Source organism: Anguilla anguilla, chromosome 19 (assembly GCF_013347855.1).
Source record: "Anguilla anguilla isolate fAngAng1 chromosome 19, fAngAng1.pri, whole genome shotgun sequence".
Lineage (NCBI taxonomy): Eukaryota > Metazoa > Chordata > Actinopteri > Anguilliformes > Anguillidae > Anguilla > Anguilla anguilla.
Genome location: NC_049219.1, coordinates 5395093 through 5423075, shown reverse-complemented (window position 1 = coordinate 5423075; position 27983 = coordinate 5395093). Strand labels below are relative to the sequence as shown.

General features: G+C 40.7%; 1 protein-coding gene and 2 long non-coding RNA genes across 3 annotated transcripts in view; all 3 read right to left on the bottom strand.

The window, feature by feature from the left end:
- LOC118219213 overlaps positions 1 to 27983 on the bottom strand; it is a 155857-nt gene that overhangs the window by 125666 nt on the left and 2208 nt on the right. The window contains exon 2 of the mRNA XM_035402209.1: positions 11569 to 11904. Within this exon, the coding sequence (XP_035258100.1) occupies positions 11569 to 11904 (336 nt within the window). The remainder of the gene's footprint in view (positions 1 to 11568; positions 11905 to 27983) is intronic.
- LOC118218866 lies at positions 522 to 3093 on the bottom strand. The gene is made up of 2 exons (XR_004763570.1): positions 2639 to 3093; positions 522 to 982 (listed from the first exon to the last, which is right to left on the bottom strand). It is a non-coding gene; the product is annotated as an uncharacterized LOC118218866 (long non-coding RNA).
- Positions 4925 to 5887, bottom strand: LOC118218867. The gene is made up of 4 exons (XR_004763571.1): positions 5830 to 5887; positions 5381 to 5740; positions 5098 to 5299; positions 4925 to 5013 (listed from the first exon to the last, which is right to left on the bottom strand). It is a non-coding gene; the product is annotated as an uncharacterized LOC118218867 (long non-coding RNA).

The following is a 27983-nucleotide window of genomic DNA, read 5'->3' as shown; positions in this document are numbered from 1 at the left end:
CCACATCCCTGCTGGGGTCTCCACGGCAGGGGAGAGTGAGGGAATGGCCGAGGCTCACAAACATGCGGTCAGAGTAGACTGAAGATGCTGCCAGCAGGGCTAGGGGAGGGAAGTTGGATGTTCAGTCACCATTAAAAGGGCGAAATATCGCAGGGCTGGGCTTTTCATGCATAAGAGGGAAATCTCACAGGGCTGGGCTTTTCACGCATAAGAGATAAATCTCACAGGACTGGGCCATTCACGCATAAGAATGAATAATTTATAGTTTAAATCATTTAAATCTAAATTTTTGTCCACCAATATGGCAGTGATGCATGAAGTTTTTATTTATTTTAATTTTGGTTTATACACACACACACAAGCATATACATTGCTGTAAAAAAGTGTTTGCCCCCTTCCTGATTTCTTTTATTATTGAATATTTGTCACACTGAATGGTTGCAGATTATTAGGCAAAATGTAATATTAGACAAAGAAACTAAGAGTAAACACAAAACACATAAATTATATAGGCCTATATATATATTTCATTCATTTAATAAAAAAAGTTATCAAACACCCATATCACCCATGTGAAACAGTAATTGCCCCCTAAGTTACTTAATCAAGAATTTAAACAAATTTAATGGATAATTAGATTCAGCAGACTGAACACAGCCAGGCTTAATTGCACCCAGCCCTTTTGAATCTAAACCTCACTGATATAGAACCTTACCATCAGAGTGAAGTTGTCACAAAGTTTCTACAAGCACATTATGCCATAATCAAAAGAAATTCCAAAAGGGGTTAGAAAAAAAGTTGTTGAAATACATCAGTTTGGTAAGCCACTATCACCACATGGGGAACACTTGGAACAGTGGTGAATCTTCCCATGAGTGGCCGGTCTGCCAAAATTTCTCCAAGGAAAACTCATCCAGGAAGTCACAAAAGATCCCAGAAGAACATCCAAAGAACTCGCCTCAGCTTTGGTCAGTGTTCACGCCTCCTCAACAAGAAAGAGACTCAGTAAAAATGGAATTCATGGGAAAGTAGCAAGGTGGAAACCACTGCTAACCAAGAGAAATATCAATGCTTATCTCATATTTGCAAAGAAAAGAACCTGCATGGACCCCAGGCCTTTTGGGATAATGTTCTATGGTCAGATGAGTCAAATTGGAACTTTCTGGATGACACGGGTCCCATTATATCTGGGGTAAAGCAAATAGTTTTTTTTTTTTGAAGGTAGAGATTGATGGTAAAAACTCACTTTCCCCATCAAATTCACTCCCGCTCGGCACAATGATAGCACTTCGTATAACTAGTCAGGTTAGGCTACTCGGCTAAGTGCTACCTATTGCTAATAACATTAGGCCTTCTACAAAATGCGGTATGAGTAAACAGACAAGCTGGGCAACTTATGCGTTATTACTAACAGTGTAAATAGATTTATGTGGGTGAGGGTGACAAATTCAGTGTTTTTTCTAGTGGTAGGCTATGTGCGTACATAAAATAAATTAGTCACTTTATGCATAATACATGTGCAGAGCACTCCAAAAAGCTGAAGCTAGTTTTTATTTAAAAACTAAGCGGCAACATACAGTGCATGGGAACCAAAAGTCAGAAGACACCGACAGTTATGCTATTATTCATCATTATTCATATAGCCTTACTTTTCCGCAGTATGTCTTAGTTAACAGCACAGATATTTGGATAATGAGCCATAGGAACACACACTGAATGAAACACAGTGTGACAACAAATAGAGAAACACTTAGCTTATGGTGGATGAACAAGATATCTACGCAGCTTCCCATTTCATAAGTGTCGGATATGTGTTAAAACAATGTATTCTTACATTACATGGCATTATTCCTTCATAAATAATGAACACAACCAGAACTTGGTTTTGCCCTCAGACTTTTGATCCCCACCGTCTCTTTGCTTTGATCTACTTGTGAAATTTAAGCAACCGTGCACTAAATCTGTATGTTGATTGGGTAGCCTAAACAGCTGGTGTGATGAGGTGTGCAAGATCAGATTGGCTTTTTTCCCAAACTTCGGATGACACTGCATACGGTATTATAGATGCTATCTTGTGCATTGTGGAGGTCAGATTATTTTTCAGAAAGTTGTATAGAGTGTTGTCAGTGACCGCATTTAAATGTATTTGATTTTGGGGATTCATGTTACAGTAATGCTCTAGATCTTTCCGTGGCAAAGCACCATGGCTGATTATAAGCAAAAATCCTGAAGCCTACATAATTATAGCCAAATGATAGCAAAACTAAAAGGCACTAATCCTGTTACTCTGAGAAAACTAAGAGCATTACCCACCACCTCTTTCCCCTTTCCTCCCCCTAATATCCCATATACCCCATCCACGCCCAGTTTCTCTGACCCTCTCAAACAACCTCTACCCATCTAGATTATATAATTTTATATAATATTATATAAAAGCAATGTGCGGACATCATCTTATCATGCGATGTATCCTCGCTCCAGAACCTGCAGAGACCTTTATCAAGTCAGTTCGCGCCTTGGCCATTTTCTAGAGCCGGTTTTGAAATTTCAATTATCTACTTCACCTTAAACGACCTTTATTTTAAACCTTTTGAAACCAAACACATTAGTGCCAAATGCACGCGTGTAGCTTACTCACCCAACAGTACGCAAAAACTTGCACATCTTATTTCCGGCTGGAAATGAGACATCTGATTAAAAACTATTAGTAATAGTATTACGTGAAAATTCCCTAATTTAAACTCTCTCCAGTAAATCAGACGTCTTTTCTCCGCTGGCTAGCTTCGCATGTCTGGCTAAAGTTAACTTCGATACGCAGTTCTTCATACTGTTAGACTGCTGATGCCTATCCATGCCCAATCTAACTAAAATGAATCATCTGCCCATCAAATGAGAACTCTGAAAAAATCACCGTTATAGCTAATTTTTTTAGCGTTCAAAGTTTTCGGTAGTTTTGTCATTGCGCATCAAAAATGCACTGCTTTCCTATTCGCCATTTGAAGGCGTGGTATTTCCAGGAGAAGAGTCTGCCTGCAGGCAGGGGACTTGTCAGGCCAAACTGAAATTTGGGAGGGGAAGAAATTTGGCCTGACATTCCCCGTCATGCACTTCATCCACTTCAAAGGTTACGTTTTCGGTTACGTGTTACTTTTTGCCGTTGCGTTGCGCCGCTTGTACTGATCTACAGTATATGGTCTGATCTCTCTGTCAAAACGTGAATGGTAACTTTTGTTTGTATTTGCCATAGACTGTTACAAAAATATTTTATTAGCTAGCAAGAAATAACGTTCGCTAGCTAGCCATCACAATCTCTCTATAGCGAGATTCACAGATCACCAACTAGCTCGCAAGAGAAATGGATAGCTTGCTAGCTAGCTGGCGAGACAGTCTGAGATTGCTAGCTAGCTGGCTACCTAGGAATGGAAGCTATTTCTATTATAAGACTAAGAGAAGCTCTTCCAGCTAGCTTGCTAGTTAACTATATCGGGGTGTCTCGCTGGCTATCTATATATGTTTCTTGCTAGATCGCATGCAGCACAGTCTGTTTACAAGCCATAGCATGTATAAACCTGTGTATGTTCAACCGCTGTCGTAGAAGAATAAGTAATCCCCTAACATGTTAAGCATAGTCTACAAGCCATCGAAACAGAAATTATTCGTCATTACAGCCTAGTACATGCAGTACTACTAGTTTTGTTTGATGACAGAGGTGACATTAAATATGCCACTGTAATGTGTTTTCCAAGAATGATTCCGGTCCTGGAGGACCGTCTGCGTCGTGGTTTTTGTTCCAACCAGTTATTAGTTTTAGTATTCTGACAGGTCTGGACTACACTGGTTCACTCTAGTACTTGAGTACGGTGAAATCTTTAGCATACACTTGTTTCTTCGGCTGGAGCTGGTGCTTATGCATATTAGATAAAGACTGAGATGATGAAATAATTAAGAGCAGAAGCTGCGCGCAACCGTGAAATGTGTCGCCACTGCACCCCTGCGTTAATATAACAGGCACTCCATCAGACGCATACGTAATGTAGGCTACAACGTTGTACGAAAACAAACTGTAAAGAAATAAAAACTGACGCACTGTTACTGTTTTATATATTTTAGTAATGAAATTTCATCATGCTGTTCATAACAACCTTCTATTAAAGGCAAAAATCATGCTTTCCGTAATGGACTGAAGCGGTAAGGGTAACAACCTATCAATGCATTTTTCTCGTTATTTGTTTCTTGTCGCAAGCGTGCTCACTTATTTTTTTAAACTTCAAGCACTCGTTACTGTTGCAGCAGTTGCGCTCGATCATTTCCCTCTACCGCGCATGAGATATTGGTCCATTTGATACGTTAATGTTTTTAAGGAAAACACCGTGGTCCCTTACTTTTTTCAGTTTTTCATGATTTTCAAAAACTTTGACTGCTCCATTACTTCAGCCAATATTTTCCGTGAAAAATACCCAGCCGTAATTATGATTAATTGTACGTCCAAAATGCAAACACCATCGCTAGTATGTAGCCTACTGAAATCAGACATCCCTCTATAATGACAAACTGTATTAATCTAATCTTAATCTAATTAAGAAAACAACAATGGAGATAAATACATAACGCACAGTTTTAATAATTTTTATTTGTAAATTCAGTGTAATGGGGGGTGCTTTTTTCATTTAGAAAAAGACAGACAAAACAGAAGGGAAAAGATTGACAGAACAGTTAAACATTAACAAAGTACACAGAAACATTGCGAAAAAAAGAAAATTAAACAGCAGAATTAGAAGAGTCCACTTCTCTTTGTATGATGGTCCACCTTCCTGTTGAATTCGTCTCTTTCACTAAAATAAACAGGGATTTAAAAAAGAGGTGTCAAATGAAGGCAACATCAGGGTCTGATTACAACAAACCAATAATTAAAATCTATCCTTGCCTCTCCTGGAGATGTGTGCCAGCGGAGAACTCCTCCGCTGCCTTCTGCAGGGTCATCTTCCCAAGAGCAGAAAGTGCACCGATGATAGCCTTGTATGGGAAAAGTAATTAAGGTCCTTATATGTCTTGCACTTCATCCAGTCTGATTGCATCAGTGTGTGATATGAGTCTCACCTCTGGGAACAACACCTCTAGAATGAACAGTATATGATTCCTGATGACAACTGGAGAGGATATACTGTTCAGGACAGTCTCGAGGTACTTGAACAACCTGTCCTGCTGGGCGTCATTGTCAAGGTACACTGGGACTTTGTTTAGGCGACTTCCCTTGGAAACCCATCAGCCACTTGGAGGGTTCCTTGTCACTGATGATTTCCTGTGTTTGCAGAAAAAAAGGAACACAGTGACATGCCCATACCTCACAGTATATTTTCTGCACCATTGCTTCCCCACATACCAGTAGTTGTTCCTCGGTCCAGCGCTCCTTGACAATGAAGTCAACCAGTGCCTGATCGGTGGCTGTCCGCTCAGCGATGGCCTGGATATGTGCTGGGACCTCCATGGTAGTTCCCGTGCCCACCCGGTACACCGGCTGAAGAATGCCCTGTAACAGACAACTCGCCTCATCTGTCCAGAAAGCAAACCTCTGGCTGTGGCTTTAATGAAAATGATGAAAAATGTTAGCACATTTTCCAGTCTCTGTAAATATTAAAGAAAAGCAATCAATCATGTATTTCTTGTAGCTGTCATACCCGTCAATCCAAAAGCGCTCCATAAGGAGGACACACCACCACCGCCAGATTGAATGCATGTCCAGCTACAGCAGATACAGCAAAAAGGATTACACTAGTTTCACATGATAACATATTTATGTCATTTTGATTCTGTAGATGTTCAAATACTGACCATACTGAAGTGGAATGGAACATCCATACACATGCAGAGGGAATACTGAAAAAAAAAAGATATATTGTGGCAAACAAGCCTGCCACAGGCCACCAAAGTGGCTTTCCAAGGGGCCCTCCAGCACAGAGACATAGGGAGATGATGATGTTCAAACAGACCACGTTTATTTACGAGGGTGGCAAGATGTTACAGCCAACTGAGCAGATGTTAAAAACTGTCATGACAGAGGCTCTCCTTTGTGTGGGTGGGGATGGCAGATTTAACCTGTGCGCTCTTATTGCCTCACTACGCACAGGTGCAGCCACCCCTGTTCCCGGGTCCAATTAGCCTGGCCAATTATCTAATTCCTAACCAATTATCTAACTAGCCAGGTCTAATCAGCTTGACCCAGGGCAGGTGTGGCTGCTTAAACCAGCTATCCCCACACCACATATATATTTTCCAGATTTTATATATTTCCTTCAATTTTGTTCTGGGCACATATCCAGTATTTACCTACAACTCAACTTACCATGAGCATGAAAATGCCACAGTAATTCCTGGATGTCTGTTGTGGGATATCCTGATAACACGTTTTATGCCACGTAGTCATATTTTTAGACGTTATTACAAGACACTGCTATTACATGGAGAAGAAATTGTATTATACCTGCATGTCCCTTCCAGTCCTCTCACCCCAGCATCCAGGAATAATGCAGAGCAATGTTCCTGCAATAAATAAAATCAGTCCTGTCAAAAATAAAACTTACAATGCCTGCTATAAACTCAAACTTATGAACACGGTCAGTAACTGATCAAATGAGCAGGCCATGGGAACTTAGCAAAACATATGAACGACATCAATAGCAAATCTCAAAAGATATAGTGGGAACATGGCCAGAACAGGGACAGGGCCAGAACAAGAACATGGCAAGAACAGGAACACGGTCAGAACAAGAACACGGTCAGAACAGGAATGTGGCCAGAACAGGAACAGGGCCAGAACAAGAACATGGCAAGAACAGGAACATGGCCAGAACAGAAATACGGTCAGAATGAGAGGTGGCCAGAATAGAACCGTGGGCTGAATTATTTATTACGTAGGGACCTAAAGATGGCTCTGTACTCCGCATCACCAAAACCTGAAGGCCAGAGGGCAAACTGAGAGTCCAGCAAGAGAATCTCTCTCTTGGCTGGCTTCAACGCCTATAATGGGTAATGCAGAAAGAAGCATAAATAATATAATTATTAACCAAGATTTCATAGATATCTGCAGTGATTTCAAATGTAATGTCTCTGCTTATTACTTACTCATAGAAGGAAGTGCTCTGGCCCATTGCAGTTTGTCCACGCTAGGAAGACTAGTGCATCCTTCAGGTGTGCATCCCTCTGTAGTGACAATTCATGAATTTCATATAATAAAAGTTTGGATTAGTGTAACTGCTAATACTTAAGATTCATTGTACTCACTGAAAGGCCTGACAGAGGATTGTTGTCTAAATGAATTGGCAGTTGACAATTATAGTGGAGCGGAGTGCAGATTAGAGGGAAAGGAGAAAGAGGAGGAGATATTTGGTCAAAGGAGTTTGGAAGAAAATATTTTAGGGCCAAAAGCAGTAGTAGTGTAGTTCCTGTAGTTGACTACACCTCAAATGACAAAAAAATGACTACTACAATGTAGTTGAACTACCGGCAAACTGCTGCAAAATGTCATGAAACTACGAGTTTAACAGCATGTATTTAAACTACCTCCCAGACACTGCATATCAGAATTATACCTTTTGGCATTGACCTTCCCCCCCCTTATAATTCATAACAGTATTGCATTGTGTTAAATCAATTGTAATTGGGTGGTGTACAGCCATTGTCTGTTTTATGGTCACATTTGAGTTAAACAGTGAGAAGGTTTCTCAGTTCAGTAATTTACTTAAGAACAATTTAGCATTAATGTGATAAAGGGCACATACCTTAATACCATATTTAAAACATGTTTTGGTCAGTTCAGAATTCACCAGTAATCACAACTGCAAAGCAATGATGACACACATCTATTCATTTGATTTTTATTTATATGACGACACAAAGCGAGTTATGCTTGTTAATTTACAGTAGAAATAGGTTCATGAATGTGCCATTTCACACCTTTATACTGCAGTTATTTTTGTGGAAAAGCAGTGTAAACTGTATTATTTACATTAACATACAATGGTATTTGCAGACAAATCTTTGTTATTAAGAGACAAAGAGAATATTTTAATCGATAAACAATATGAGCTAATATTGCTAACTCTTTCTTTACATTTGCACAAACACTAATAATATATTTGATATCACATATTTAATAATAAGGCTAATGGTGTTTAATAATCCAATCAGTTGAGCCTCATTTAAATATGTGTTTATTACATATAACCTGATTGCTGTTTACAAGATGATTAAATAAGTTTGGTCCGTAAGCTAAAAACAAAAAAATAGCAGAAGAAATCGCCCCAAAATATTTGAAAACACACAAAACAATTGTCAAGATTCCCTCCGATGTAAGATACATATGTTCATATATGGCTTTCTAAAAAAATCAGTCATTCGTTTCCTTCCCTTGAGACATTCAGATTCACACATTCATTGTAAAATATTCATTTTATGTTATAGACTGGCCTGAATTCAACCAACTGTTGCATTTAATTTAACTTTTTTTTTAAACCGTCTTTGCAGAATGAAATGAACACTTCCTCAACCAAATTTGAGAGAAAATGTTGATTAAATTCAAGCCTTATATCTTCTCTAAGATAAATCAAAGTCATTTTGTAATTTGAGGACCAGCATGAAATACTGAAAGGTAATAGTTCACAAAAGTGCTGCTCACAGATTGTATAATGCTAGACATATAATATTGCTACAGTGTTGGATAAATTTACCAAATGATAAACACAGTAATATATAATGTAATGCTCAGGTATACACACCTAATACAGCAACACACATTTTCCAGCAACATCAGAACATTAGCCAGAGATATCAAAACACTGAACAAAAAAATAAAAATACAGTTTCTCTCTGGCAAAAGCGGCGATTACGGAAGCGTTTTTTTTTTTTTTTTTTAAAGCTTATGTTTGGTCAAGGCAGCCCGGTGGAGGCTGAAGGCAGTTCGATGACACACAAACGCAGTCGTACATTCCTCCACGAGAATAGATCAATGTACTGAACACCATTTACTCAACAGCCTCAACTGCGCATTTATAGCACCTCAACAGCCTCACCTGTTCAATTATAGCACCTCAACAGCCTCACCTGTTCAATTATAGCACCTCAACAGCCTCACCTGTTCAATTATAGCACCTCAACAGCCTCACCTGTTCAATTACAGCAGCTCAACAACCTCAACTGTTCAATTATAGCACCTCAACAGCCTCACCTGTGCAATTATAGCACATCAACAGCTGTATTTGGTAGTGTGCCACAGGCAATTCATGGAACCTTAGTGACCTTCCGCTTTGGCTCTACGGAAACGAACTACATTTGGAAAGTTTCCTGTCTTTATGAAGAACTTCCACACTGCAAAGGCACTGCCAGTCAGAATCAGCAGCAACACCATCACTCCCACCACTATCCCAGCCACTCCTCCAGCAGAGTGTCCTGAAGAGAACATAGAGAAAGAGGGACTCATTTGGGAGAAATAGAGAAGAGCAGGTAATAATCAATAACAACAACAATGATAATAACAACAACATCAATAATAATACATTTAGCAAACATCCAGAGGGACTTACAAAAAGTGCCTCCATAAAGGTTCATACAACAAGCAGAACTGATGCCAAGTTAGCAGTCTGACTAAGTGTGGTAGCACATTAGTAGCAGGCACTGAAGTAACATTGTAAACCTACAACATAATAGGAAGTGCCAGCGTAGGTGGGAGGAGACTGTGGATGCTAAGGCAGTAGGACTCTGAGATGGAGCCCTGGGGAACTCCTGCACTAAGTGTTAAGACAGTGGGACTGTGCTGATAACTTAGGAAAAGTACATCCCGTTGGAATTGCTGAGATACCGGTTTGAGGGCCAGAGTCACCATCAGGATCACCGGTATCAAGCGCAGCAGAGAGGTCAAGACAAGATCAAGAAAGGGGACAGGGGGGCAGTTTGTGCAGATTTGCATAATTTTGTTATGGGGTGGGGGCGGGGGGGGGGGGCTGGCTAGTGGAAAGACAGAAAAATGGACAAAGCTACGCTACATCTTAGAAACCATAGCCTAAGATTGCAAAAGCCTAAAACCTATACTTTTGTGTCTCTTATGTGTATTGGGCTCAAGGGGACAATAAAACATGAGGCATTGTGAAAAAATAATTTTTATTTTATATTAATATTATTATTTCCATTATTTTCCCAGTGGATTGCAGCAGCCATAAGTCAGAGGAATAACAGAGTGGACCAGTAAGATGCTGAGCCCTGCATCTGCACAAACACAAAGAGCTGAAGAGGAGGACCATACCTGAGACTTGCAGAGAGACTGAGCCGATGGTCCTGTTGGTCTCAGGATCGGTCACCTTGTAGACTCCGGCATCCTCCAGTGTCACACTCCTCAGCAAAAGGGTGTATTCCTGGGCCAGAAGCTCACATCTCTGAGCACAACGCTCCCCATACCTGGCTGGGCCTTTATTTGCATCGAGCATCAGCACCTCATCTGAACCAAGACCTGCACTGAATGTTACCCTCACTGGGCCTGCGGTATAGAGCGGTATGGAGAGCAAACCACCGGCCTTCACTGTGAGGTTCTGGGGTGGGTGGCCTGTGAGGGCAGGGAATTCATTTACATATTTACATATTTTACATTTACATGCATATTTACAGGGGATATGAACACATTATCAACAGCAGTCAGCTTGATCATGTAAAAAGGTAAAAATGATATGGGGCAAATTATGGCATCCAGAAATTACTGGTGTCATCTTTCATCAAATCTGCGGTACATCAAGCAATACTTCTGTAAATTATGAAACATTGTTACCCTTGCCCTGATTAAAATGACCACATGAAAAAATAAATAATACACACCAGACACACTTATATACCTGAGCTGCTCGGCTGCCCTACAGAACTGAAGATCTAAAGTGAATTTTACCTGTCACAACCAGACTGGCAGAATCTGGATTCCCCCTCTCTTTTGGACCGTTGTAGAAGCACTGGTAGTCGCCTTCATCTGAAAACCGTGTCTGTCTGATGGTTAAAGACATGTTTCCATAGAGGGCTTGTTCTGGGGAAACTGAAGCTCTGTTCTCGAACCCGGGCCCATATGTGATGGTGTTCTTAAGGAGCTGGTAAACGTTCTCTCCACCTCTCTTCCAGAGGATATCCAGATCATCAGCACGCGCTTGTATATTAATTTTCCCAAAACAAGGAAGACTGGCAGACATTCCCATCGCTATGGAAACATTTGATGGGACTGAGAGAGAGAGACAGAAAAAGAGAGAGGGAAAGAGAGAAACAGGCAGACTGAGATTTACAAAGTATTCCTGGCATACAGGAATTAACAGCTCAACCATGTTGCTTGGGGTAGATGAAGGCCCTGATGCAGCATATGCTGTCTACTGCATACCACCCAAGGCTTGTGGGTTTTATACAGACTGGAATGATCTTGTCCCCCCAAAAACAATCGTAAGAATAATAATAGTAATATCCTTTGTCAAAAAACAGCTTTTATGGCTATCAAATCCACAAGCACTAAAAACATTCACTCAATTTGTCGGAAAAAAGGCAACATGCACTGACCTCTAATTTCTAGTTTCACATCTGAAAGAACGATCTCGGTCTCATTACTGTACTGGCATTTGTAAATGCCGAGGTCACTGTACACCACAGGACTGAGGATGAGGCTGTAGTTTCCTGGCTCTTTTAAGGGGAAGGATTCCACCCGTCCCTGGAAGCCGTTTCCAGAGGAAAAGGATCCGTTGTAGAGGTCAGCCACACCCAGCCAGTCACGATACTCATGCTGCTTAAAGCGCCACTCCACATCCCTGCTGGGGGCTCCATGGCAGGGGAGAGTGAGGGAATGGCCGAAGCTCACAAACATGCGGTCAGAGTAGGCTGGAGATGCTGCCAGCAGGACTAGGGGAGGGAAGTTGGATGTTCAGTCAGCATAAAAGGGAGAAATATCACAGTGCTGGGCTTTTCATGCATAGGAGGGAAATCTCACAGGGGTGGGCTTTTCATGCATAAGAGGGAAATCTCACAGGACTGGGCCATTCACGCATAAGAATGAATAATTTATAGTTTAAATCATTTGAATCTACATTTTTGTCCACCAATATTGCAGTGACGCATGAAGTTTTTATTTATTTGTTTATTTTTTATACACACACACGCAAGCATATACAATGTTGTAAAAAAAAGTGTTTGCCCCCTTCCTGATTTCTTTTATTATTGAATATTTGTCACACTGAATTGTTTCAGATTAGACAAAATGTAATATTAGACAAAGAAACTATGAGTAAACACAAAACACACACACACATAATATATAAATATATATATATATATATATATATATATATATAATTTCATTCATTTAATAAAAAAGTTATCAAACACCCATATCACCCATGTGAAACAGTAATTGGCCCCTAAGTTACTTTATCAAGAATTTAACCAAATTCTATTGATAATTAGATTCAGTGGACTGAACACAGCCAGGCTTAATTGCACCCAGCCCTTTTGAATTTAAACCTCACTGATATAGAACCTTACCATCAGAGTGAAGTTGTCAAAGTTTCTACAAGCACATTATGCCATAATCAAAAGAAATTCCAAATGAGGTTAGAAAAAAAGTTTTTGAAATACAGTCTGGTAAGCCACTATCACCAAATGGGGAACAGTGGTGAATCTTCCCATGATTGGCCGGACTGCCAAAATTTCTCCAAGGAAAACTCATCCAGGAAGTCACAAAAGATCCCAGAAGAACATCCAAAGAACTCGCCTCAGCTTTGGTCAGTGTTCACGACTCCACAACAAGAAAGAGACTCAGTAAAAATGGAATTCATGGGAAAGTAGCAAGGTGGAAACCACTGCTAACCAAGAGAAATATCAATGCTTATCAAACAACCTCTACCTATCTAGATTATATAGGCTAATTCACAAAACATCAGCACATGCTCGACCGTTTCATGTCAACCAATCAATTTCAGTGATGAATTTAGTCAAATCGAATCAAATCAAATTTTATTTGTATAGCGTATTTTACAACAGTTGTCACAATACGCTTTACAGACAACCTTAGCCTAAACCAACCCCCACAGGAGCAAGCCTAAGGCAACAGTGGCAAGGAAACCTTGGAAGGAACCAGGCTCAAGGGGGAAACCTCTGGTCGGCTCACGGTGCCGACTGGTGACCAGCACGTCAGCCAGTTTATGCACAAGATATATAGTCCTGTATGCCCAAACCATAACCTACTCCACATAACCTCTCTCCTACAGTTTCAGCAGTAATAGAGGAAATCAGGAAGGGGGGGGGGGGGGGGGGGGGGGGGGGGGGGGGGGGGCGAGGGCTGGGATGACATTTTCTCGGGAGCATTAACCAATGTGCGGACATCATCTTATCATGCGATGTATCCTCGGTCCAGAACCTACAGGGACCTTTCTCAAGTCAATTCGCACCTTGGCCATTTTCTAGAGCCGGTTTTGAAATTTCACCAAATGCACGCGTGTAGTTTACTCACCCAAAAGGACCCAAAAACTTGCACATCTCATTTCCGGCTGGGAATCCGGCTATGTGCGTACATAAAACAAATGAATCATTTTATGCATAATACATGTGCAGAGCACTCCAAAAAGCTGAAGTAGTTTTTTATTTAAAAACTAAGCGGCAACATACAGTACATGGGGACCAAAAGTCTGAAGACACCTACAGTTATGCTATTATTCATATAATCGTCTTTTCTCCGCTGGGGCTAGCTTCGCATGTCTTGCTAAAGTTAACTTCGATACGCAGTTCTTCATACTGTTAGACTGCTGATGCCTATCCCTGCCCAATCTAACTAAAAGGAACTAAAAACTCCGTTATAGCTAATTTTTTTAGCGTCCATAGTTTTCGGTAATTTTGTCATTGCGCATCAAAAAATGCACTGCTTTCCTATTCGCCATTTTGAAGGTGTAGTATTTCCGGGAGAAGGGTCTGCCTGCAGGCAGGGGACTTCTCAGGCCAAACTAAAATTTGGAAGGGGGAATAAATGTGGGCATCAGCAGTCTAATAGTATGAAGAACTATGTATCGAAGTTAACTTTAGCCAGACATGCGAAGCTAGCCAGCGGAGAAAAGACGTCTAATTTACTGTCAGGGCAAATTTCTTTCCACCTATTCACTTCCGGGGTTACGTTTCCTTACGTGTTACGTGCAGCCGTTACGTTGCGCCGCTTGGACTGATCAGAGACTGTAAAAAAAATATGGACAAAGCTACTGTGACGTCACCCATTGGCGCTCCGTGGGTCTGTAAAACACGTTTTGAAGCTCAATGGCGTGCGCGGCCATGTTCTCGATTTGGAGCCAAAACCATAGAGTTAAGCGGTCTTGCGATTTTTACAATGTGATTGACAGTCCGGTGCAGAAATTCCCATCTACAGACTGATCTACAGTCTATGGTCTATGGTCTGATCTCTCTGTCAAAATGTGAATGGTTACTTTTGTTTGTATTTGCCGTAGACGCATACAAAAATGTTTTATTAGCTAGCTAGCCATCGCCTGTCTCTCTCTCTATTGCGAGATTCACAGATCACCAGCTAGCTCGCAAGAGAAATGGATAGCTTGCGAGACAGTTTGAGATCGCTAGCTAGCTGGCTAACTAGGAATGGAAGCTATTTCTATAAGAGAAGCTCTTCCAGCTAGCTTGCTAGTTAACTATATCGGGGTGTCTCGCTGGCTATCTATATATGTTTCTTGCTAGATCGCATGCAGCACAGTCTGTTTACAAGCCATAGCATGTATAAACTTGTGTATGTTCAACCGCTGTCGTAGAAGAATAAGTAATCCCCTAACATGTTAAGCATAGTCTACAAGCCATCGAAACATAAATTATTCGTCATTACAGCCTAGTACATGCAGTACTACTAGTTTTGTTTGATGACAGAGGTGACATTAAATATGCCACTGTAATGTGTTTCCCAAGAATGATTCCGGTCCTGGAGGACCATCTGCGTCGTGGTTTTTGTTCCAACCAGTTATTAGTTTTAGAACTCCTCCGCCGCCTTCTGCAGGGTCATCTTCCCAAGAGCAGAAAGTGCACCGATGATAGCCTTGTATGGGAAAAGTAATTAAGGTCCTTATAGCCTATGTCTTGCACTTCATCCAGTCTGATTGCATCAGTGTGTGATATGAGTCTCACCTCTGGGAGCAGCACCTCTAGAATGAACAGTATATGATTCCTGATGACAACTGGAGAGGATATACTGTTCAGGACAGTCTCGAGGTACTTGAACAACCTGTCCTGCTGGGCGTCATTGTCAAGGTACACTGGGACTTTGTTTAGGCGACTTCCCTTGGAAACCCATCAGCCACTTGGAGGGTTCCTTGTCACTGATGATTGCCTGTGTTTGCAGAAAAAAAGGAACACAGTGACATGCCCATACCTCACAGAACATTTTCTGCACCGTTGTTTCCCCACATACCAGTAGTCCTTCCTCGGTCCCGCGCTCCTTGACAATGAAGTCAACCTGTGCCTGCTCGGTGGCTGTCCGCTCAGCGATGGCCTGGATATGTGCTGGGACCTCCATGGTAGTTCCCGTGCCCACCCGGTACACCGGCTGAAGAATGCCCTATAACAGACAACTTGCCTCATCTGTCCAGAAAGCAAACCTCTGGCCGTGGCTTTAATGAAAATGATGAAAAATGTTAGCACATTTTCCAGTCTCTGTAAATATTAAAGAAAAGCAATCAATCATGTATTTCTTGTAGCTGTCATACCCGTCTATCCAAAAGCGCTCCATAAGAAGGACACACCACCGGATTGAATGCATGTCCAGCTACAGCAGATACAGCAAAAAGGATTACACTAGTTTCACATGGTAACATATTTATGTCATTTTGATTCTGTAGATGTTCAAATACTGACCATACTGAAGTGGAATGGAACATCCATACACATGCAGAGGGCATACTGAAAAAAAATATATATATATATAGTGGCAAACAAGCCTGCCACAGGCCACCAAAGTGGCTTTCCAAGGGGCCCTCCAGCACAGAGACACAGGGAGATGATGATGTTCAAACAGACCACGTTTATTTACGAGGGTGGCAAGATGTTACAGCCAACTGAGCAGATGTTAAAAACTGTCATGACAGAGGCTCTCCTTTGTGTGGGTGGGGATGGCAGATTTAACCTGTGCGCACTGATTGCCTCACTACGCACAGGTGCAGCCACCCCTGTTCCCGGGTCCAATTAGCCTGGCCAATTATCTAATTCCTAACCAATTATCTAACTAGCCAGGTCTAATCAGCTTGACCCAGGGCAGGTGTGGCTGCTTAAACCAGCTATCCCCACACCACATATATATTTTCCAGATTTTATATATTTCCTTCAATTTTGTTCTGGGCACATATCCAGTATTTACCTAAAACTCAAATTACCATGAGCATGAAAATGCCACAGTCATTCCTGGATGTCTGTTGTGGGATATCCTGATAACACACATTTTACGCCATGTAAAGTCATATTTTTAGACGTTATTACAAGACACTGCTATTACATGGAGAAGAAATTGTATTATACCTGCATGTCCCTTCCAGTCCTCTCACTCCAGCATCCAGGAATAATGCAGAGCAATGTTCCTGCAGTAAATAAAATCAGTCCTGTCAAAAATAAAACTCACAATGCCTACTATAAACTCAAACTTATGAACACGGTCAGTCACTGATCAAATGAGCAGGCCATGGGAACTTAGCAAAACATATGAATGACATCAACAGCAAATCTCAAAAGATATAGTGGGAACATGGCCAGAACAAGAACATGGCCAGAACAGGAACATGTTCAGAACAAGAATGCAGCCAGAACAGAAATACGGTCAGAATGAGAGGTGGCCAGAACAGAGCCGTGGCCTGAATTATTTATTACGTAGGGACCTAAAGATGGCTCTGTACTCCGCATCACCAAAACCTGAAGGCCAGAGGGCAAACAGAGTCCAGCAAGAGAATCTCTCTCTTGGCTGGCTTCAACACCTATAATGGGTAATGCAGAATGAAGCATAAACAATATAATTATTAACCAAGATTTCACAGCTATCTGCAGTGATTTCAAAAGTAATGTCTCTGCTTATTACTTACTCATAGAAGGAAGTGCTCTGGCCCATTGCAGTTTGTCCACGCTGGGAAGACTAGTGCATCCAGGTGTGCATCCCTCTGTAGTGACAATTCATGAATTTCATATAATAAAAGTTTGGATTAGTGTAACTACTAATACTTAAGATTCATTGTACTCACTGGAAGGCCTGACAGAGGATTGTTGTCTAAATGAATTGGCAGTTGACAATTATAGTGGAGCGGAGTGCGGATTAGATGGAAAGGAGAAAGAGGAGGAGGTATTTGGTCAAAGGAGTTTGGAAGAAAATATTTTAGGGCCAAAAGCAGTAGTAGTGTAGTTCCTGTAGTTGACTACACCTCAAAATGACAAAAAAATGACTACTACAACCACTACACAAATTTGAATGTAGTTGAACTACCGGCAAACTGCTGCAAAATGTCATGAAACTATGAGTTTAACAGCATGTATTTAAACTACCACTCAGACGCTGCATATCAGAAGAATTATACCTTTTGGCATTGACCTTCCCCCTCCTTATAATTCATAACACTATTGCATGTCAGTGTTAAATCAATTGTAATTGGGTGGTGTATAGCCATTGTTTGTTTTAGGCAGCCTCTTACTCCTTTGTGCGGCTTCTTATATTCTGGGAGGCAATCTACTCAAGCAGTCTCAGGTGTGCTGCAGCAGAGTGGAAAATTCCACATGCCTGCACTCTGCTGTAGCCCTGTCCTTGGTGCTGATCCGTGGAAGCTCACCTGGTCTGCGGATTGCTGTCCCTGGTCCTGAAATCTTCCAACATCTCATTCGGAAGGTAATGCCCACTCACCACTTGCCCCAGCAGTCGTCGGTGGCGGTAGGCCCGCCCCGCCCTGGTGCTTCTTGTGCTCTCCTGTGGAGCACTGATAGGGCCTCGGGGCGCCACAACACACATACACACACAGAAACACACACAAACAAAAACACACACATACACACAGCTAATCCCATCCTCCTGGATCTCTCTTCCCATAACCCCCTGCCTTTACTCCTATTTTAGGTTTTGGGGCCCTTCTAACTGAGCGACCACTCCAGTTCCATTCTTTCACTTCCACGTGCCAAAAAAAACCAAACCAAAAGTCACATCCTGTCTGCACTCTGCAAAGGAGCCGGGGCCTGCACAGAAAAAAACGCGCGAAGCATCACCTTGGGCAGAATTAATGGTGGAAACGGTTTGTTTGCAGCCACGAAAGACACTCATCAAACAGCCTAGCAGGAAGCCAGCGTCGACTCGTTTGCTCTCAGGACAAATGACCATTTCAATATCGCTTTGGGAGAGATATCCACGTGAAACGAATCGGTCTAACAAGTCTGTGGGAGAGCAAGAACAAATCAACAAATGCATCCAAAGGAGCGATTTTTTAAACGGAGGGCTGCTTAGTCAACGTCATTTCAGAACAGCAGGCATACGTGCAAAGTGCCTGATTTACACCACCTTCCTCCATCTGTGGAATTAAAACCAAATCAACCACTAACCTAAAAATGCGGTGGGATCAAACGGAATAAAACGTGGTGAGTTACTGGACACCAGTCTCTCAAACTGACACTTTCAAGATGCGGCCTGAAAATGCCGCAAACCCACATTTCTGAACTACAGTAATTTAAAAAACGAAGCTAGAATAATTGGCTGGAAAAACAGCAGTCGTTACATGACATTAAATTAAGCTCATTTAGCAGATGCAGATGTTATCCAGAGTGACTTACAGTGTAAGAGAACATACAGACAGGTGACAAATTAAAGGAAAAAAAAACGTAAAGTGTCTTAGTAAGGTGTTGGGCCACCACAAGCCACCAGAACAGCTTCAATGTGGCTTGGCATAATGCCTGGAACTCTACCGAAGGAATGGAACACCATTCTTCCAAAAGATAGTCCCTCATTTGGTGTTTTGATGATGTTGGTGGAGAGTGCTGTCTAACAATTCCGTACATATAATGTACCATGTAGTGACGAGTCAGATGTTACAGTATTAGTATTACAGTTCATAAGTGAAACGCTCTCTCAACAAGGTTGCTGGGTACCGCTACACAGAAACTCACTATGAACTATCAATCAATCAATCAAACTTTATTTATATAGCACCTTTCAGACAAATCAAATTGCAATGTTTTACAAGCGATTGACAAAACATAAAATGTTAAAATGGATTTACAGAGTAAAGTTGGGTAGTTAAGATAATAAAAAAATACATAATAAAATACAATACAAACAATAAAAATAACAAGAAATACAATTACAAAATATTACTGTGGTGTGGGGATGGCTGGTTTAAGCAGCCACACCTGCCCTGGGTCAAGCTAATTAGACCTGGCCAATTGGATAATTGGTTAAGAATTAGATAATTGGCCAGGCTAATTGGACCCAGGTTTACTTTGATTTGTAATTTATAATGTCACCTCAACAATAAATGGTTAAAGCAAATAATACAGTTAGTAGGCTAGGTATATATAAGTACTGTATATATAACTGCCCAATACGACTAGTGCATAGTGAAGCCTTACCTCGGTTAACACCACAAATATAATCAACCTTCACATACAGAACATCATATGTAGCAGTACCGTACCACCAGTACTGTACCCACCATTAACTTTGTCAATTTGTTTTAACCAATCATCTGTTAATTGTGTTAACGCTGTACATGTTGAGTAACCCACCTTATATGCATGTTGGAATTCAGAGTTGATACTGTTTTCTGAGAAATAATGCTGAATCTGTTTAAATACAATACCCTCCATAAGTTTGCTTAAAGCAGGGAAAATACTAATAGGCCGACTCCTTGGTCCTGTAAATGACTCCTTGCTATTTTTTGGTAGAGGAGTAACCTTTGCTATTTTCCACATTTGTGGATAAACACCTTCATTCAGACATAAATTAAAAATATGACACAGTGGCTTTGCCACAATCCTAGCTGTAGTAATTTACCATCCAGATTTTCATAGCCATAAGGTTTATCACACTGCAATGACAAGAGAAGCTTTTCCATTTCTTCTGTATTTATATTGGTAAAGTCAAATTCACATTTTTTGTCGTACATAATATGTTGTTTAATTAGTGACTCAGACAGCTTACCATTCACTGGCAACATCTGATTTCTTATTGTATCCACTTTACCTATAAAATTATTATTAAAATAATGAGCTATATCTTGAGGTTTGGTAATAAATCCACCACCAGATTCAATAAATGAGGGAGTTCTATTCATTTTATCTTTACCCATTACTTCATTAAGGGTTCTCCATAACGTTTTACTGTCACCCTTAATCTCCTCAATCTTGGATTGATAATATTGCTTTTTCATTACATTACATTACATTCATTTGGCAGACGCTTTTATCCAAAGCGACGTACAAAAAAGTGCATTTTCATGATCGTAGACAACTGCTGAACACAGGTTCAGTAAGGTACAATTACTTATTTTGTACAGCTATTTCTAGCCGAGAACAATGAACACTATTCTGGTCTAACATCTGCAAAGCCAACTAGGCAGAAGAATAAGCTACAGTATTAGGACAAATACAAAGTACCAAGAAGTGGAGGGATGGGGCAACATGTAACAAGTGACAGGAAAGGTTTTTTTTTTTTTTTTTTTTATACAGCGTGGTGGTGGTTAGTCCACCTTTCTTTAGTTTATTCATTTTTGTGACTTAAAAAAAAAAAAAAAATTTATACAGCATGGTGGTGGTTAGTCCACCTTTCTTTAGTTTATTCATTTTTGTGACTTTGTTTCTCAGTGAACGGTAAGCCTGCCAATCAGCTGAGCTACCAGATATGATAGCAGCTTTTTTCAGTTGGTCCCTCTCTGTCATACAGCTTCTCAACTCCAAATCAAGCCAAGGGGCTTTAGTGGTTCTTACAGTTAGTTTTCTGATAGGAGCATGTTTGTCACAAGTAGATAAAAACAGTTGCATAAATAATTGTAAGGCAGCCTCTGTATGAGTTAATTTAACCACAGTATCCCACTGTATCTTATTCATGTCTTCAACAAATGCATTTTCACAAATTTTTTTATAAATTCTTTTGTATATCACTTTGGGCCCAGCTTTAGGAACCTTTGTTTTCCTTGCCACTGCAATGATGTTATGATCACTGAAGCCTACTGGTACAGATACAACCTTTGAACATATATCCACAGAATTAGTGAAAAAATTATCTATACAAGTTGAAGAGGACATTCCTGAACAGCTGCTATTGACTCTTGTTGGTAAATTCACATACACTAGCTACATCACTTAACCTTTTTTTCAGTGTACATGTATTGGAGAACCAGTCAATGTTAAGGTTTCCAACAAAATATACTTCCCTGTCAGTATCAGTGACTGTCTGTAGCATTGTGCATATGTCCTCAAGGTACTGTATATTAGAGCTAGGTCATCTATAGCAACAGCCCACTAATATGGGTTTAAGATGAGGTAGATGAACCTGTAGCCACAACACTTCCACACCTGGTGCACTTCAGTCCTTTCTTATTTTGACCGGTATATGATCTTGAATGTAAAAGGCTACACCTCCTCCATGCTTATTTCTGTCATGTCTGTGTAACCCACCTAAAGGCTCAGTTAACAGTAGGTATATATTTTCGGGTTAAAGCTAGGTTCGTAAGGAGAGGTTATGAATGATGAGATGGACACAATGAACAACCAGAGCCAGAAAGTAAGTGCAAAATGGTTAGAACTGTATTAAAGAAAATGCAATGACAATATGTAAAGCCGCCATTTAGTTATCACATTCAAACACATTCATTTGTTTTCATATCAATGTCCTGAGTGTTGTAACTGTATTCACTGTCCATTAAGTTCTGAATGTCTTCTGTTCAGTCTGGTTCCTTTAACAATCAGGTAAATCATTAGTTGCACAATAGAAGATATGGCTACATCATATACCCCACTGTAGCGCACTTCTAACAGTACTGCATTAGCTAACTCCATTAAAGTGCATAGGCTCAACCAATAGCTACCTTGAATGAGCCATAGCCTACTTAAAATCAACACAAGGTTATTACATGGCACATTCACACACGTATGCTAGAACTACTATAACAGTGCCATTCACGCTTTCAAATAACAACATTCAACTTTATAAGAGAAACTCAATAGCTATACATACCACGTGTGGCTAATGCTATTTTCAAGGAAACACGGAGTTAATAACACACGTGTTGCTGCTACAATGGTGATACTTCAGTTAAATTTCAAATTTAAACTCACCGAAATCCCAAAGGAAGAAAGTGAAGTGTGCAAACTGAAAAATATTAAACGCCACGTGTGGCTAATGCTATTTCCCAGGAAACACGGAGTTAATAGCACACGTGTTGCTGCTACAGTTACGATACTTTAGCAAAATTTAACATTTAACTTACTAAGATCCCAAGGAAAGAGATTGAAGTGTGCGATCTGGAAAATATTTGGTCCCTGGGTCATTTAAGGAGCTACTCTTTAGGTTTACTGCTTAAATTAACAATCATGATTTTCTGTTTCTGAATGCATGCTGCTCTGCTGATGGAACCTTAGTGATCTTCTGTTCTGGCTGCACGGAAACGAACTACATTTCGAAAGTTTCCTGTCTTTATGAAGAACTTCCAGACTGCAAAGGCACTGTCAGCCAGAACCAGCAGCAACACCATCACTCCCACCACTATCCCAGCCACTGCTCCAGCAGAGCGTCCTGCAGAGAACATGGAGACAGAGGGACTCATTTGGGAGAAATAGAGAAGAGCAGGTAATAATCAAGAAGCAAAGACTACAATAATAATATTAATAACAACAACAATGATAAATATAGCTGCGAGCAGCAATGAAGGGGCCAAGCACGAATGGGGCACCAGGCCGACAAGCAACCAGAACAACCCCTGAACAAAACACCAGTCCATCGCAGGGTGAACGGCACAACCCTCTACCATTCTGCAAAGTTTTGTAAAAACCGACCAGTCGGTTATAGGGGCCGCCATGGACTTCCATGGCAGAAAGCATTTGAAGCATTTGTCAAAAAAGTTTGATTTGTGGAAGATCACAACTCTAGGACAGAAAATGTCTAAAGACAGAAAAATTGACAAAGCTAGGCTACATCTTAGAAACCATAGCCTAAGATTGCAAAAGCCTAAAACCTATACTTTTGTGTCTCTTATGTGTATTGTGCTCAAGGGGACAATAAAACATGAGGCATTGTGAAAAAATAATTTTTATTTTATATTAATATTATTATTTCCATTATTTTCCCAATGGATTGCAAAAGCCATAAGTCAGAGGAATAACAGAGTGGACCAGTAAGATGCTGAGCCCTGCATCTGCACAAACACAAAGAGCTGAAGAGGAGGACCATACCTGAGACTCGCACAGAGACTGAGCCAATGGTCCTGTTGGTCTCAAGATCGGTCACCTTGTAGACTCCGGCATCCTCCCGTGTCACACTCCTCAGCAAAAGGGTGTAGTTTTGGGCCAGAAGCTCACATCTCTGAGCACAACGCTCCCCATACCTGGCTGGGCCTTTATTTGCATCGAGCATCAGCACCTCATCTGAACCAAGGCCTGCACTGAATGTTACCCTCACTGGGTCTGCGGTATAGAGCGGTATGGAGAGCAAACCACCGGCCTTCACTGTGAGGGTCTGGGGTGGGTGGCCTGTGAGGGCAGGGAATTCATTTACATATTTACATTTACATGCATATTTACAGGGGATATGAACACATTATCAACAGCAGTCAGCTTGATGATGTAAAAAGGTAAAAATGATATAGGGAAAATTATAGCATCCAAAAATGGCTGGTGTCATCTTTCATCAAATCTGCGGTACATCAAGAAATACTTCTGTAAATTATGAAACATTGTTACACTTGCCCTGATTAAAATTACCACATGAAAAAATAAATAATACACACCAGACACACTTATACACCTGAGCTGCTCGGCTGCCCTACAGAACTGAAGATCTAAAGTGAATTTTACCTGTCACAACGAGACTGGCAGAATCTGGATTCCCCCTCTCTTTTGGACTGTTGTAGAAGCACTGGTAGTCGCCTTCATCTGAAAACCGTGTCTGTCTGATGGTTAAAGACATGTTTCCATAGACGGCTTGTTCTGGGGAAACTGAAGCTCTGTCCTCGAACCCGGGTCCATATGTGATGGTGTTCTTAAGGAGCTGGTAAACGTTCTCTCCACCTCTCTTCCAGAGGATACCCAGATCATCAGCACGTGCTTGTATATTAATTTTCCCAAAACAAGGAAGACTGGCGGACATTCCCATCGCTACGGAAACATTTGATGGGACTGAGAGAGAGACAGAAAAAGAGAGAGGGAAAGAGAGAAACAGGCAGACAGATTTACAAAGCATTCCTGGCATACAGGAATTAACAGCTCAGCTATGTTGCTTGGGGTAGATGAAGGCCCTGATGCAGCATATGTTGTCTACTGCATACCACCCAAGGCTTGTGGGTTTTATATAGACTGGAATGATCCAGCCCCCCAAAAACAATCGTAAGAATAATAACAGTAATATCCTTTGTCAAAAAACAGCTTTTAGGGCTATCAAATCCACAAGCACTAAAAACATTCACTTAATCTGTCGGAAAAAAGGCAACATGCACTGACCTCTAATTTCTAGTTTCACATCTGAAAGAACGATCTCAGTCTCATCCCTGTACTGGCATTTGTAAAAGCCGAGGTCACTGTACACCACAGGACTGAGGAGGAGGCTGTAGTTTCCCGGATCTTTTAAGTGGAAGGATTCCACCCGTCCCTGGAAGCCGTTTCCTGAGGAAAAGGATCCGGTGTAGAGTTCAGCCACAACCAGCCAGTCAGGATACCCATACTCCTGAAACCACCACGTCACATCCCTGCTGGGGGCTCCATGGCTGGGGAGAGTGAGGGAATGGCCGAAGCTCACAAACGTGCGGACAGAGTAGACTGGAGATGCTGCCAGCAGGCCTAGGGGAGGGAAGCTGGATGTTCAGTCAGCATTACAAGGGAGAAATATCACAGGGCTGGGCTTTTCATGCATAGGAGGGAAATCTCACAGGACTGGGCTTTTCATGCATAAGAGGGAAATCTCACAGGGCTGGGCTTTACATGCATAAGAGGGAAATCTCACAGGGGTGGGCTTTTCATGCATAAGAGGGAAATCTCACAGGGGTGGGCCATTCACGCATAAGAATGAATAATTTATAGTTTAAATCTAAATTGTTGTCCACCATGAAGTTTTTATTTATTTATTTTTTTAATTTTATTTTTTTATACACACACACACAAGCATATACAATGCTGTAAAAAAGTATTTGCCCACTTCCTGATTTCTTTTATTATTGAATATTTGTCACACTGAATGGTTTCAGATTATTAGACAAAATGTAATATTAAACAAAGAAACTAAGGTTTACTCTTAGTTTCTTTGTTTAATATTACATTTTGTCTAATAATCTGAAACACATAATTATATATATTAATTTCATTCATTTAATAAAAAAAAGTTATCAAACACCCATATCACCCATGTGAAACAGTAATTGCCCCCTAAGTTACTTAATCAAGAATTTAACCAAATTTAATTGATAATTAGATTCAGCGGACTGAACACAGCCAGGCTTAATTGCACCCAGAACTTTTGAATCTAAACCTCATTGATATAGAATCTTACCATCAGAGTGAAGTTGTCACAAAGTTTCTACAAGCACATTATGCCATAATCAAAGGAAATTCCAAAAGAGGTTAGAAAAAAGGTTGTTGAAATACATCAGTCTGGTAAGCCACTATCACCAAATGGGGAACACTTGGAACAGTGGTGAATCTTCCCATGAGTGGCCGGTCTGCCAAAAGCTCTCCAAGGAAAGCTCATCCAGGAAGTCACAAAAGACCCCAAGGACATCCAAAGAACTCGCCTCAGCTTTGGTCAGTGTTCACGCCTCCACAACAAGAAAGAGACTCAGTAAAAATGGAATTCATGGGAAAGTAGCAAGGTGGAAACCACTGCTAACCAAGATAAATATCAATGCTTATCTCATATTTGCAAAGAAAAGAACCTGCATGGACCCCAGGCCTTTTGGGATAATGTTCTATGGTCAGATGAGTCAAATTGGAACTTTTTGGATGACACGGGTCCCATTATATCTGGGGTAAAGCAAATAGTTTTTTTTTTTGAAGGTAGAGATTGAAGGTGAAACTCACTTTCCCCCGTCACTTTCACTCCCGCTCGGCACAATGACAGCACTTCGTATAACTAGTCAAATTAGGCTACTCGGCTAAATGCTACCTATTGCTAACAACATTAGGCCTTCTACAAAATGCGGTATGAATAAACAGACAAGCTGGGCAACTTATACGTTATTACTAACATTGTAAATAGATTTATGTGGGTGAGGGTGACAAATTCAGTGTTTTTTCTAGTGGTAGGCTATGTGCGTACATAAAATAAATGAATCACTTTATGCATAATACATGTGAGAGCACTCCAAAAAGCTGAAGTAGTTTTTATTTAAAAACTAAGTGGCAACATACAGTGCATGGGAACCAAAAGTCTGAAGACAACGACAGTTACGCTATTATTCATCATTATTCATATAGCCTTACTTTTCCGCAGTATGTTTTAGTTAACAGCCCAGATATTTGGATATTGAGCCATAGGAACACACTGAATGAAACACAGTGTGACAACAAATAGAGAAACGCTTAGCTTATGGTGGATGAACAAGATATCTACGCAGCTTCCCATTTCATACACGAGTGTCGGATATGTGTTAAAACAATGTATTCTTACATTACATGGCATTATTCCTTCATAAATAATGAACACAACCAGAACTTGGTTTTGTCCTCAGACTTTTGATCCCCACTGTCTCTTTGCTTTGATCTACTTGTGAAATTTAAGCAACCGTGCACTATATTGATTGGGTAGCCTACGCAGCTGGTGTGATGAGGTGTGCAAGATTAGATGGGCTTTTTTTCCCCAAACTTCAGATGACACTGCATACGGTATTATAGATGTCATCTTGTGCATTGTGGAGATTATTTTTCAGAAAGTTGTATCGAGTGTTGTCAGTGACCACATTTAAATGTATTTGATTTTGGGGATTCATGTTACAGTAATGCTCTAGATCTTTCCGTGGCACAGCACCATGGCTGATTATAAGCAAAAATCCTGAAGCCTACATAATTATAGCCAAATGATATCAAAACTAAAAGGCACTAATCCTGTTACTCTGAGAAAACTAAGAGCATTACCCACCACCTCTTTCCCCTTTCCTCCCCCTAATATCCCACATATACCCCATCCCCGCCCAGTTCCTCTGACCCTCTCAAACAACCTCTACCCATCTAGATTATATAATTTACAAAACATCAGCACATGCTCGACCGTTTCATCCACTAAGCACTCATCACGTAACCCTGTTTCATGTCTACCAATCAATTTCAGTGATGAATTTAGTCCTGCATGCCCAAACCATAACCTACTCCACATAACCTCTCTCCTACAGTTCCAGCAGTAATAGAGGAAATCAGGAATGGGCGGGGGGCGACGGCTGGGATGACATATTTTCTCGGGACACTGAAGTTGGCTCTCGATTCGAAATTTCCGGTCCACCTTAAATCAGTTGCGTTATATGATTGGACGAGAAATTCTCATCCAAATTTATATTTTTCAATTGGCGTCTATTGGATTACATAGAACGTTTGAAGTGGGATTATTAAAAAATGCTAGAGTAAAATTTCACAGAAATGGGGTAGGATGTAGACCAGGACCCCTTCTGCCAGGAACAAGTGTCAGAATTTTGTGAACTTTTACAATTGTGGAGAAATTATTATCCAAACCTTCATATTTTTTAATTGGCGTCTATTGGATTACATGGAAAGTTTGAGGTGGGATTATTAAAAAATGCAAT